This window comes from Fukomys damarensis, unplaced genomic scaffold, assembly GCF_012274545.1.
Source record: "Fukomys damarensis isolate Sample0158 unplaced genomic scaffold, DMR_v1.0_HiC HiC_scaffold_37, whole genome shotgun sequence".
In the NCBI taxonomy this organism is placed as follows: Eukaryota; Metazoa; Chordata; class Mammalia; order Rodentia; family Bathyergidae; genus Fukomys; species Fukomys damarensis.
The window spans coordinates 41,541,015-41,554,126 of record NW_022900949.1 but is presented as its reverse complement, the minus strand read 5'-3'; the positions used below and the strand labels follow the sequence as shown (position 1 = coordinate 41,554,126).

At 43.1% G+C, this 13,112-nt stretch overlaps 1 protein-coding gene across 1 annotated transcript in view; it reads right to left on the bottom strand.

Moving 5' to 3' along the window:
• Window positions 1–13,108, bottom strand: part of Bsn (bassoon presynaptic cytomatrix protein) — a gene marked incomplete at its 5' end in the record, with an annotated part of 89,189 nt that extends 76,081 nt beyond the window's left edge. The window contains one exon of the mRNA XM_010615655.1: window positions 13,095–13,108. Within this exon, the coding sequence (XP_010613957.1) occupies window positions 13,095–13,108 (14 nt within the window). The remainder of the gene's footprint in view (window positions 1–13,094) is intronic.
• Between the last annotated feature and the right edge of the window lie 4 nt (window positions 13,109–13,112).

The window sequence follows — 13,112 nt, the reverse complement described above, 5'->3', positions numbered from 1 at the left end:
AAAAAAAAAAAAAAAAAAAAGAAAAGAAAAAGAAAAAATGGTAGATGGCTGGCTACTATTACTCTCAATTTTTTACTTTGCATGTTTCTATACTTGCCACAAGATTCTGCAGTCCCTCCAGCTAGAGGTAGAGTGTATTTTCCAGCTATAGCAGACTGTATTTCCCAAAGACAGCCTCACAGGCCTGGGCTTTAACTCAGTGGTTCCCCCACCTACCTCACAAGCACAAGGTCTCAAGTTCGATCCCTGGTACCAAACAAACAAGCAAACAAACACAAAACAAACCCAAAGACAGCCTCACAAGACCTTCAGGGCCACAGCAATGCTGTGAGGGTGTCCCACGGAAAAGCACGGAGGCCTTGTAACAGCCAGAAACAGCCATCAGACAGGAAGTGCTATGCCTGCAGTTGACTCTAATCCCCAGCCTTGGAGTCTTCCAGTGGAAGTTTCAGGCATTGTGGAGCAGAAATAGGCCATTCTGTGCCATGCAAGAATTGCTGAACACAGACTCTGTGACTAAACTATTGGTTATTTTCCATCACCAAGTTTTGGGGAAATTTGCTGCATAGCCAATTAATTATAACACCTTTCCCTTGATGTTGGGCTTAACCAAGAATTGCTTTGACTAAGGAATGTCAGAGGCCTGAAACGTGCTTGTGTGGTTAGGCACACCCTCTACGTGTCCACCATCACTATGGTAAGAGTTGCCCAGCCAGCCTGCTGTCCAAGGAAAATGAGAGGACATCACACAGACTTGGACCCAACTTCAGCCCGAGTCAGCATGGACCATGCATTCTAGCCAGCCCACAGGAGGGAGAGTACAAAAACGTTATATGAGCTAGGTATAGTGGCACATGTCTGTAATCCCAGACACTCAAGAGGCTAAGGCAAGAGAGTCACAAATTCAAGGCCAGTCTGGACAACTTAGCAAAACCCTGTCTCAAAATAGAATTTTAAAGAGGGCTGGGGAATGTAGCTCCACGGGAGATTGCTTGTCTAGCAAATTCAATTCCCTGGGTTCAATTCCCAGTATGAAAAAAATATGTTATTTGTTAGTTGAAGCCTCTAAGCTTTGGTTTGGTTTACTGTGCAGTAATTTGGTAGCAAAAGATAACTGGTCCAAAAACAATCCTTACAAGCCAGGTGTGGTGGCACACACCTGTAATTTCAGCACTGAGGAGGCTAAAGTAGAATTGCCATGAATTCAAGGCCAGCCTGAACTACATAGCAAGACCATGTCTCAAAAAACAAAAGCAAACAGGGACAAAGATTTAGTTCAGTGGTGCCACACCTGCCTCACAAGCACAAGATCCTGAGTTCAATCCCCAGTACCGGGGAAAAAAAAAGCTTAAAAAACAAAAACAGACAAATAAAAATAATCCTTACAAACTGAATACAAATTGGAAAAAATGGCTTAACAACACAGGGAAGGATCATTTCTAATAACTCTACCATACAACTATATATCCCTGGGAAGATATAACCTAAGGACAAAAAAACCCACAAGAGAATCTTAAATAACATTCATAGTGTTATTGTAATTTAAAATATCTATATTGTTTTAAAATAAATACACAAATATACATTTACATATGCACATATACATATATTATATCTATATTCATATATTTAAATATATATATATATCTATTAGAATAAAACCAGTAAGTAGTACTGCTGCCAGGGTTTTAAGATCTTTTTTTGAGAGGAGGGTGTACCAGGGGTTGAACTCAGGTCCTTGTGCTTGCAAGGCAGGTGGCGGAACCACTGAACTAAATCCCTGGCCCTAGCGTTTTAAGATCTTTAAGAGCCCAGGGTCATGGTGCATGACCATAATCCCAGGGTTACGGTCTGAGAAAAAAGGCTGAGAAAAAAGGATTACTCTGAGTTTGAGGCCAGCTTGAACTACATAGTGAGTTCAACTCCAGCCTAGGCTACATAAGGAGTTCAAGGCCAGCCTGGACTGCATAGTGAAACCCTGTCTCAAAACAAAACAAAAAAAAACCATAAAATAAAGAAGGCCAGCTGGGCATAGGGACACACATCTGTAATCCCAGCACTTAGGAGGCTGAGGCAGGATGATTGCTGCAAATTTGAGGCCAGCTGGGGCTACACAGTGAACTCAAGGCCAGCCTGAACTACATAGTAAGACCCTGTCTCAAAAGTAGATAGATAGATATAGATAGATAGATAGATACATACATACATACATACATACATACATACATAGACAGAGAGACAGGCAGGGAGGCAGACAGATAGATAAAAATGCCAGAATGTCTAGTCTCCTACTCTCCCTAAGTTGGAGTTCTGCTTTGGTGTGAATACCTCAGAAGCCAGAAGCCTTTTCTCCTTCCCATCACATGACTGCAGTGTTGGGAAGCTGCCTTTTTCTAATAGATGGAACTAGGTTTCCTTAAACCTCCTGTTTGTTCTGACTGCACTAACTTATCGCTCATAGTTTCAACACTTCCTATGCCAGGTCTCCTCAACCATGGTCTTCTTCCTTGAACATCACTAGTTTCTGAAGCTGTGATGGGACAGTAAGTTGCTCACCTAAGGCTGTCAGTACCCTGAAGAAAAGCAGGCCCAGAGAACAAGGCCCATGTCACAAGGTATCCTTCAGCATGTCACAAGGGCTATAAACGACATAATCTGAAGGACCAAGGACCATCACTCCTGCAGCATAAGGACATCTTCCCATGCCTTTCTGAATGCTCTACATTGCCACACTCATTCTGGGCATCTCCACACAAAGGTTCCTTCCATCCTAGACATGTATAGCTCCCATGTGAATCTGTGGGGGCCTGTCTGGCCATATCATCTATGGTTGTACCTAGAGGTGCTTTTTGGATCTTTGGATCTAAACTATGTTCTACAAACAGAGGCAGAACATAACAGAAGCTGCATCCATCTCTTCCCTTACAAATGCAGTAGTCTCCCAGGCTGCCTGATTGTTCAACTAGAAGGGACAGCACTGAAATCTCTTTCAGGCCTGCTCTTTCCATGCCTCATCCTTTCCCATCACAAAGTTTAGCCCCCCGGCTCTGCAAATCAAGGACATGCCTGCTGCTGCCATAGCACCTGCAAGATTCAGGTAGGGGAACACTCAGGAGGGTAATAAGTGAAGTACAGCTGGGAAAAGCAAACCTGCATCAGGCTCTGTAGGTCCAAGTTGGAGATTTGCTGGCTGGCCTACCAACTCAGCACAATGAGGCCACTAGCTTTCCAAGAAGCCCTGTCTGCCAGAGGCCAGGCACCAGCAAGCCCCTCTCCTGGTTCCAGGCTTGATTGTGTGGTCATCTTGTCTATTTTGAGATATCTCTGCACTGTGATGGATGAGTCTTCTTAATTGAGTGTTGCTTCTAATTCACCTAAAGGATCTCTGTTGTATTTATGATTTATGACCTTGCTTTTGAACCTCAGTGACTGAAGAATAGTGGAAAATGTCATGCTTCCTTTCTCATTTCACAGAAACATGATGTCAAAGGTAGATGAGTCTTTGGAGATTATCTAGTTCAATCTCTCATTTCAGAGATGAAAAACAACACCTAGGGACTCAGGATGCAGCTCAGTGGCAGAGTGCTTGCCCCGTATGTGCAATACATTGGTTTGAATTCCCAGCACTGAAAAAAAAAAAAAAACCCAAATTCTAAAGACCTACCTGGCATGCACAGCCAGTGTAGGGCAATATCAAGATTGATTAAAACACAATTTCTGAGTCCAGTCAGGATTTTTCCTCTATTCCTCATCCTTACCCCACCCTACCCTGTCCTCTATCCAAATGTCCTATTTCCTGACTCTCTTCCTTTTCTCATAGCCCTTGTCATCCTCTTACTAAATTTTCCATCTTTGAAGAGCAGGCAGTGGAGAAATGACATGGTACTCCAGCTGTGCTGAGTGGATGGCATTTTGGTTTGCTAAAGTCTGCTTGCTGGCTGTTCTTCTAAATTGCTCATCTGAGGCCTTTGGAGCTCCCAAATGAATCAGTTAATGTTGTGAATGTGTTTTGTAAGCTGTAAAATTCTATACAAATATATGCTGTACTATTTTAGGATACATAATACAATCCCTTTTGACGGGCTTGGTAGCACACTCCACTAATTCCAGAACTTGGAGAGGCTGAGGCAGGAGGATGACAAATTTGAGCCAAGCCTGGGCAAGTTAGCAACTTAGCAAGCAAGACCCTATTTCAAAATAAAAAATAATAAGGGCTGGGGCTGTAGGTCAGTGAGAAGGCCCTGCATCCAATACTCACTACCTCAAAAAACAAAGAAAAAACCTTTCAAATCATGCTCATATTTATCTTACTTCTGTCAGACAAAAGGACAAAGAGAAGGCAGTAGCAAATTCTAACTGATGGAAGAGGAAGTTAAGAGTAAAGATGTGGACAAGCATTTCTTTCTCTCCCACCAGCACAGGAATCAAGAACCCATTTTGCTACTCCTTTGTTTGTTCCTCACATTTCACCTGGCTGAACTTTCATTTTAAAACCCTTACACTAGCTGGGTGTGGTGGTACATGCCTATAATCCTAGCACTTGAGAGGTTGAGGAAGGAGATTGCTGTTTTTTAGGGCAGCCTGGGCTACATAGTGAGGTCAAGGCCAGCCTGAACTACATAGGGAGACCCTGTCTCAAAGGAAAAAAAAAAAAAAGGAGGAAAGGGATATGAATTAGGGATGTAACTTATTGTGAAGGCCCTGAGTTCAATCCTCAGTCCTGAAACAAGACAAAACAAACACAAACACTCTAGTTCTAAACAGAATCAAACTATAGAAAACTCCACAACCACTTCCATATATAAAAAATAGAGAAGAGGACAATATATAGATATTGGCCCCAAAATACAAACTTTCTGTTAAATAAGAACAAATTCAAGAGCTCTATAACTTGGTGGCAGTGATTAATAACAATGTATTATATTCTTGAAAACTGCTGAGATTATTAGTGCTTTCACCACCAATGTGAGATAATGTATATGTTGGTTAGTTTGATTTAGCTACTCCACAATATATACCTATCTTAAAAGATCATTTAAAAATAAGTTAACTTAAAAATTTTAAAGTGCAGATGACTTTTGTTATCTGGTCAAAAAAGGAAAGTAACAGTGAGGCTACTGGGAAATTTCCTCACCTTTTTTTTTTTCTCTTAAAGCTCCCAAATCCCTAAGCTTTCTTCTAGCACAGCTCCTCTGGAGATAGGGCAGGACCGAGTGGAAATACCCTGGCATAAGCTTCTGAATGAGCTGCTAGGGCTCTTTGATCTCCTCAAGATTTGACCAAGGCCCTCAACATGTGACCAACCTTTCTACTTGCCCTCAGTGACAACCTCTTCTACACCTTTGGCCCTGACAGCAGTTCCATCCACTTCAGGGAAGTTGTGGATTTGAGCTCACTGGTCAACTAAAGGTTTCCAATGTGCCTCTGTGTGATCTTGTTAGAAAGAAGTGGGGATAGCAGATGAGGTGTCTCTGCTACAGCAAAGCTGTCCTTAGAATCTCAAAGCCCAGCCGGGGATTTAGCTTAGTGGGACTGTACCTACCTGGAATGTACAAGGTCCTGAGTTTGATTCCTGGTACTGGCAAAAAAAAAAAAAAAAAATCTCAAAGCCCATCAGAGCTAAGAAGCAGAAGAGACCAGAGTAGCCTAGCAAGTAGTGTGGGGTCCAAGGACTGCACAGATGCAGAGGGAGTACGCCCACCACTCACACTGACCAGAACTTAAGAGTGGACAAGTGGGCAGAGACACCCACCCACCAGAGGCCCAACCCACAGGAACAGACTGCAGGAGGCAGGACACCAGAGTTCCATTTCTAACACAAGCTGAACCCAAAGGCCAGGTTCCCAATTCATTCCCCTACTCTGCTGGTGCTCAGAGAAGGCAGACTGACCCTGTATGAGAGGCACTGGGTGGATTATATGCATAGAGTGTCTGAACCAGCATGACATTTGCCTGGCAACAGGTGATATGACTGGTGTAGGAGTCCCTGCAGCTAGACTCTCCCCCAAGTTGCAGCTTTCCCAGAAGGCCTTACACCCTAACACAACCCTCAGAGCTTGCTGCAGGTATATGGGTATCAGCTATCATTTTACCAATGAAAAAGTTAGTACCCAGGCAGGATGGACAAGTAACGCCAGGAAAGCTAGGGCCTGTGGAGCTGCATGCCCTGGCAGAAGAATGAGAAGTAAAACACCTAGCAGGGAGGTATAGGGGCAGGGGTTGGGACCTGGTTTACGATTAGGGTCTGGGGAAGGGGCAGCTTCACCCCACAGTCAGCCCCAACTTAAATGTATGTGGCCCACAGGAACTGGGAAGAGATCTACCTCATGTAGCCCATGCATGGCAGGATCCGGCCCTCCTCATTCCCATCACTAACAACAAAAAAGAGCCCCAGTCAGAAATGCAAGGCCAATGAAAAGGGAAGAGTTACTGAAGGGATTGTTTTCTAAATGGTACTAGGGAACCTCAGAAGTGCTGAGCTACATCCCTGCCTATTTTATTTTATTTTATTTTTTGTTATTTTATGATAGAGCCTCACTAAATTGCCCAGGCTGACCTCAAACTTGTTATCCTCCAGCTTCTGCCACCCAAGTAGCTAGGATTATAGGTATTAGACACATTAGGCTACCTTTGCATTCTTAAACTCAGAGAAAGGAGGATTTTAGAAAAAGAACAGAAAAGTGACCCACTGTATTGTTCCTTGGTTTCCAAATTAGTCCAAAGTCTGACTACTTTTAGTGATCTCCTAGTCTTTCTATTTCTGGGTCCTCAAAAAATTTCTCCTTTTTGTTTTTTCCTTCTGGTACTGAGATGAACTCAGGACCTTCACACTGAGCTATAGATCCAGTCCTTTTTCTTTTCTTTTCTTTTTTTGGTACCGGGGATCAAACTCAGGTCCTTGTGCTTGCAAGGCAGGCAGCGGCACCACAGAGCTAAATCCCTGGCCCAAGTCCTTTTTCATTTTATAATTTTGAGAGAGGGTCTCACTAAACTGCCTAGGGTGCCCTTGAACTTGCAATCCTACTGCCTCTCCCTCCCAGCATGCTGAAATTATAGCACAGCTAATACACTCTTTCTTAAAAAGCTAGAGTTTGTTGAGCAAAGAATGAAATGTGGGCTGAGGGTTATAGCTCAGTGGTAGAGCATCTGCCTAACGTGTGAGGCCTTAGGTTCAATCCTTAGCACTGCAGAATAATGAGGATGAAAGAGAGGAAGGAGGAGGAGGAGGAAAAAATATAAATCTGAATAGTTTCTAAATTTAATTCCCAGTTTCCAGGGGAAAAAATATAGGACAGAGGAACATCTTAAATGACACCCTGGGGATACAATCAGCCTATTCAAGAATGTAAGAATGAATAGGACAAATAAATAATACAGTTCTCTAACACATAAATCTCAAGAGGAAAAAAGAAAAAAGAAGGAATCTATAAATTTAAAGAAAGTGGAAGCCAGGCATGGTGATGGATGCCTATAATCTCAGCACTGGGGAAGCTGAGACAGAAAGATTACTGTGAGTTTAAGGCCAACATGGACTACATGGTGAGTTCAAGACCAGCTTGAACTACAGAGTGAGAACTTGTCTCAAAAAGAAAAGAAAAGAAGGAAGGAAACTGGAGAGATGTATTAGTCAAATGCATCACAATCAAAGAAACTGGCTGTAAAGACAAATTCATAAAAAAACTAGAAAAAATAGAACCATGCTTAGATTAAGAAGAGACTGTTGTGCTGGGAACATAGCTCAAGGTAAAGCATTTGCCTAGTATGTGTGAAGCCTCTGGGTTCAAGCCCCAACACTACAAAAAACAGAAAAAAAAGAAGAAGAAACTGCTATCTATTTAGATGTAATTTTGGCATGGTCATGTTTAATCAAAGGCCTTATTTCTTGGGAACACACACTGAAACACTGATGATGGAATGGAGGGGTGTCTGGGATTTGCTTCTGTGGAAAGTGGGAGGAAGGGAGATAGATGAAACTTAACCAGATATAACTTGATAATGGCTGTGTCTGAGCAATGGGAGCACAGGGGTTCATTAGACTATTTACTCTATTTTTATGTATGTTTGAAAATTTTCATAATAAATTAAAAATTTTTATATATATATATATCCTCTCTCCACCTCCTAATCTCTGCATTATAATTTCTTTTTCAGACACAGGGGATTGAACCCAGGGCCTTGACATTGGCCTGTATCCCCACGTCTTCTTTATTTCATTTATTTATTTATTTTTGGTACCAGGGTTCGAACTTGGGACCTTGCACTTGTGAGGCAGGTGGCAGAACCACTGAGCTAAATATCTGGCCCTCTTCTTTATTTTTATTTATTTATTGTTTTTAATTAATTTTTTAAAATTTTTTTGCAGTACCAGGGGTCGAACTCAGGACCTTGCAGTTGTGAAGCAGGTGGCAGCACCACTCAGCTAAATACCTGGCCCTTCTTTATTTTTTATTTTGAGACAGGTCTTGCTAAATCCCTAAATTGCCCAGATTGGAGTCAAAACTGTGGTCCTCCTGCTTCAGTCACCCAGAATACTGAGATTATAGTGTGAACCAACATGCCTAGATATAATTTTTAAAATTAATGACATCTTATCGTCCTACTGATGCTGGGAACAACTATATTAACAAAGTTACCCCCTTTTCCCTGACAAGAAATGCAAAACTGGTTGCCCTCTTAAGGTAAAAATTTGACATCATTACCATTCAGAGGTGAGGTCATTTTAGTGCATACTTAATGACATGCCCTCTCTGAAAACCAGCCACACGAGCTAATGAAGATCTCTAAATGACCTATAATCCCAGCACTGAAAAAGGCTGAGGCAGAAGGATCACAAGTTCAAGTCCTACCTAAGCAACTTAGTTGAACACCATCTTAAATAAGCCCTTTTAATAAATATATATATATATATATATATATATATTTATTAAAAGGGCTGAGGATGTAGCTCAGTGTTATACAGCCCCTGGGTTTGATTACTAGTAAAACACACACATACATACACACATGCACGCACGCACATACACACACACACACAGAGTGTCTAAATGATAAAGAGCTATTTCCAAACCTGGAAATTGTGTCATTTCATTTTATCTTTACAAATTCTGCCCAAATTTTTCTAGGCCCTGATGGTTTTTTGTTTTGTTTTGTTGGTACTGGGGAATGAACTCGGGTCCTTGTGCTTGCAAGGCAGACGGCAGAACCACTGAGCCAAATCCCCAGCTCTAGGCCCTGATGTTAACTGAATAACAAGTCTGGCTAATCCCAGCCAGAGACACTATGCCCAAGAAGTTCATTTTGAAAAAGGAACTCTTGGTGCTCTTCTCAGAGCAGCCTCAACTAAGGTTCTCTGTGCCTAGCTGCCTTTAAGATGCCTCCATGAGTTATGGGCTAGAAATGAGTTGATCACAGATTTGGATGGTGAGAGATATCTCACCTGGCTTTGTCCCCAGCTCTCTCCCACCCCCCTGAACTCATTCAGCCTCATTCCCTGCTACTGTCCCTGCCCGAGTAGTGCACAATCCTCATACCATTTCTTTCTACCTCTCCTAATACTACCGTTTTTCCAAAATGCCTTGGATTTCTCCTCCTGAAGCCTAGCCCTGTCTCTCCACTCTTCCCACTTGACAATCCTTCTATAAATAGTGCCTATTTGACCCTTCTCAGACACTAACCTGCCCACAGTATCTCTCCTAGGGTTCCATGATTTGGCTCTTCAAGGGCTATCTGAGCCTAGCACAGCAGCAGATGTCTGCAATATCAGCTACTCAAGAGGCTGACTTAGGAGGCTGATGCAGGAGGATCATGAGTTCTAGGTCAGTGTGGGCAACTTAGTGAGGCTCTGCCCCAAAATAAAAAATAAAAAGTTCTAGGGGTATAATTCAATGGTAATGTACCTGGGTTCAATCCCTAGCATGGGAGGAGACTATGAATTCTGGAAGATAGGAAAGTACCACATACATTTCCACATACTCAATGAAGCAAGGTCAATGCTTGCTTTTGATAGCTGGTAATGTATCTTAGCTAATTAACTGAAGATCAACTTGTAAATGTTAAAATATATGCAAACCCACAGGGAAAGGGTAGATGATACAACCTGCCACAGGTCTATATGGCTCATTCATGAAATTTTTTACTTGTTAGTTCCTATCTTGATCTAATAGTGTGTCAAGGGCATATGTATAGGTATATGCATAGGTACGTGTAGGTGTATGTAGCCCATCGGCTCCACACACCATTTTATATTAGGCACATCTCCATAAGTGAATGAATGAATGATATTCCTTTTTCTAAAAGGATGTAGCCCGTACCAGCTTAAAGAATGAGCCCAAAACAAGGTTCATCCTTCTTCCAATATGATTCTCTTTGACAAAGACACAGCATATGTAACTGTATGTAGTGACCCAGAGACCAAAACCAGAAAGCCCTTCCTTGAGGAACTCTCTGGTGCCCAAAGTACCACTACTTATGGAATTCAAGTCAGAATTCAAGTCTTCAGCTACCTCTCACAGAGCCCAAGGTAGTTCAGGATGAGGATGAAAAGATTAATTTAACCCAGGGTGACAAGAGATAATATGGCAAGAGGAACTCTCCTAGAACTTCAGTTTTGTTCCTCTCTGGAGTTAGAAAAATTATCACCCCTTTATCTGACCCTCTATGTACTTCTATGAAGCTTCTGGCTGTTCTAAAATCTGCAGTCTTGCTGGAAACAGATATGTTCCTGTGCTGATGTTCTTTTGTGAATGCCCAGAGACACATGCCAAAGGGCCCTTTCTCCATCAATGGACCAATCTGTTCAGCAGCGTCTCAGAATACATGTTAAATTTAGCGTCAGGTATCTGAGATGCTCAGAGAGGAAGTAGAAGCCATTCTATACAGCCATCTGCTTAGGAGAGGTGCTATGATAAACCCAGTCCTACATTTTGGTGACAAAGAGCTAGCTGATCTCCTGTGCCTGATAATCACAGGAATTCAGCACCACAGGCCCAAGTGCAAGCCTTGCCCACAGCCAAATATGTGACTGCTACATCCAGCAGGAGCTCATGGTGCCCCTCCCCCTTGCAGTGGGATGCATAGATGGACTAGAAATGAAACATTAAAAAGGAATATGAGCACTGCCCACCCGCTCCTTTCTGTCCGTCTTAGCTGCTCAAGTCTTTCCAAAATTTCATATGCTTGGCTCTGGAACCTCTGATAAACAACAAGCAAAGCAGCCTGTTTAGTTACCAGGAGAGAAACAGCAAATTTCCCATATAGAATGCTCCCAATAACAGGTGTTTTTCCATTTAAGTGTAGAAGCTTTCCCTTGGAAGGAGATCACTGAAGCCTGATTGAAGTTCTTTCATGTTAAAATCCAAATGCAATTTAGTGCGCAGCAAGATGGACAGGGTTTGCTGTGATAAAAGCCACGTGCTATCCAACTACAGTCCCATAACAGCTAATGTAAAATGGACAAACCCCACCTCTAAAAAAGATGCACACAGGCTGGCTTGTTAGTGACAGGTTTCAGGGTATTAACAGTCTTTCATCAAGCCAGGTATGATGGTGCATGCCTGTAATTCCATCCCTCGGGAGGTCGAGGCAGGAGGATCGCTGTGAGTTCAAAGGCCAGCCTGAGTTACATAGTGAATTCAAGGCCAGCCTAAACTACATAGCCAGACTCTGTCTCAAAAATAAATAAATAAAATAAAATAGCTGGGCATGGTGTTGCATGTCTGTAATCCCAGCACTGGGGAGGCAGAGACAGAAAGATTACTGTGAGTTTAAGGCCAACATGGGCTACATGGTGAGTTCAAGGCCAGCCTGAACTACACAGTAAGACCTTGTCTCAAAAAAACAAAAAATAAAATAAAAGCCCTTCATCATTGTCAGTTGTCCAAAAAATGACTTGTTAGGAGATAAACACGCAGGAGGCACAGTTGGACAGCTGATGAAGCAAAATTTATAGTGTCTTGGAGTTTATATACTACCCCACAAAAAAGGCAAGCAACATATATCATCTTCACATGGAGCCGGAAGCTCCCCCAACCAGGGTGGGGTTGCTACTTCCCAGGTCTATTTTGGTGCAAAAAAACTGCCTTCCATTTTATCCTGTCATCTCTTGGTAATTTTCCTAATTTTCCAGTGTCTGATTTATATTGGCATTCCCCTCCACTGCATTCACTGCAACTTGATTGTTTTTGTAGAACCTGGGTTGGCAAACATTTAAATCATGCTGATCTCACAGTATTTGATCAGATGTTTTCTGTTCAAGAAAATCTATGTGGGCTTCAGCTTTCCACTGGTTTGAGATGGTAATTTAAATCAGTGGGCAACAAGAACACATCTGGTGCTAGGTAACAGTATTTTTGCTTCACCTGAGTGTCTCCCTAAGCCTTGGTAAAAGCACATGACCCTGTCAGTATTGTTTTTGTTTTGTTTTGAGACAGGGTCTCGCTATATAGTTCAGGCTGGTCTTGAATTTACGGTGATCCTCCTGCCTCAGCCTCCCAAGTGCTAGGATTACAAGCATGCAACACCACAACTGGCTCCTGTCAGTATCGCTGTGCCCAATGGTGTCCATGGGGTAATTCTTTCCCCAAAGATGGTCACAACCACCAAATGCCTGAAGAAAGAAGACGACCAAGTTCATGGTTCAACTCTTTCCTGGTCTCTGTTCCTGACAGTGACACTTATCTTCCTTGACAGACACTCCCATTGTGGCTCTTCCTCCACCCAGCACAATGGACACATGCACTGGCAGACGGAGGACCTTTCCGTCCCATTGCGCCCCTGTGCAGAGGGCCCAGGCTAAGGTTACATAAGCCCCACCCCACCCCAGCATTTGGGCCCGGCGTTAGGGGAAAGAGAATTTGTGGTTCATGACGGAGTCACGGTCTGGTCTGCAGGCCCTGGGTTCACTATCCCACCTTCCCAAAGCAAGGCAGTGGAAACGAAGGGACACTTCCTGCGACCATCGAGCTCCTGCCAACCTGCCAGGACTGAGTGCCGCCCGACGTCGCACTTCGACGTCCACCAGACCCTGGGCTCCAGACTCCGAACCCCGCCTCAGGCTCAGCCTCAGCCTCCGCCCTGTTGCCGAGGCGCGCGCTTACCTGTCCGGGCCCGGGCCG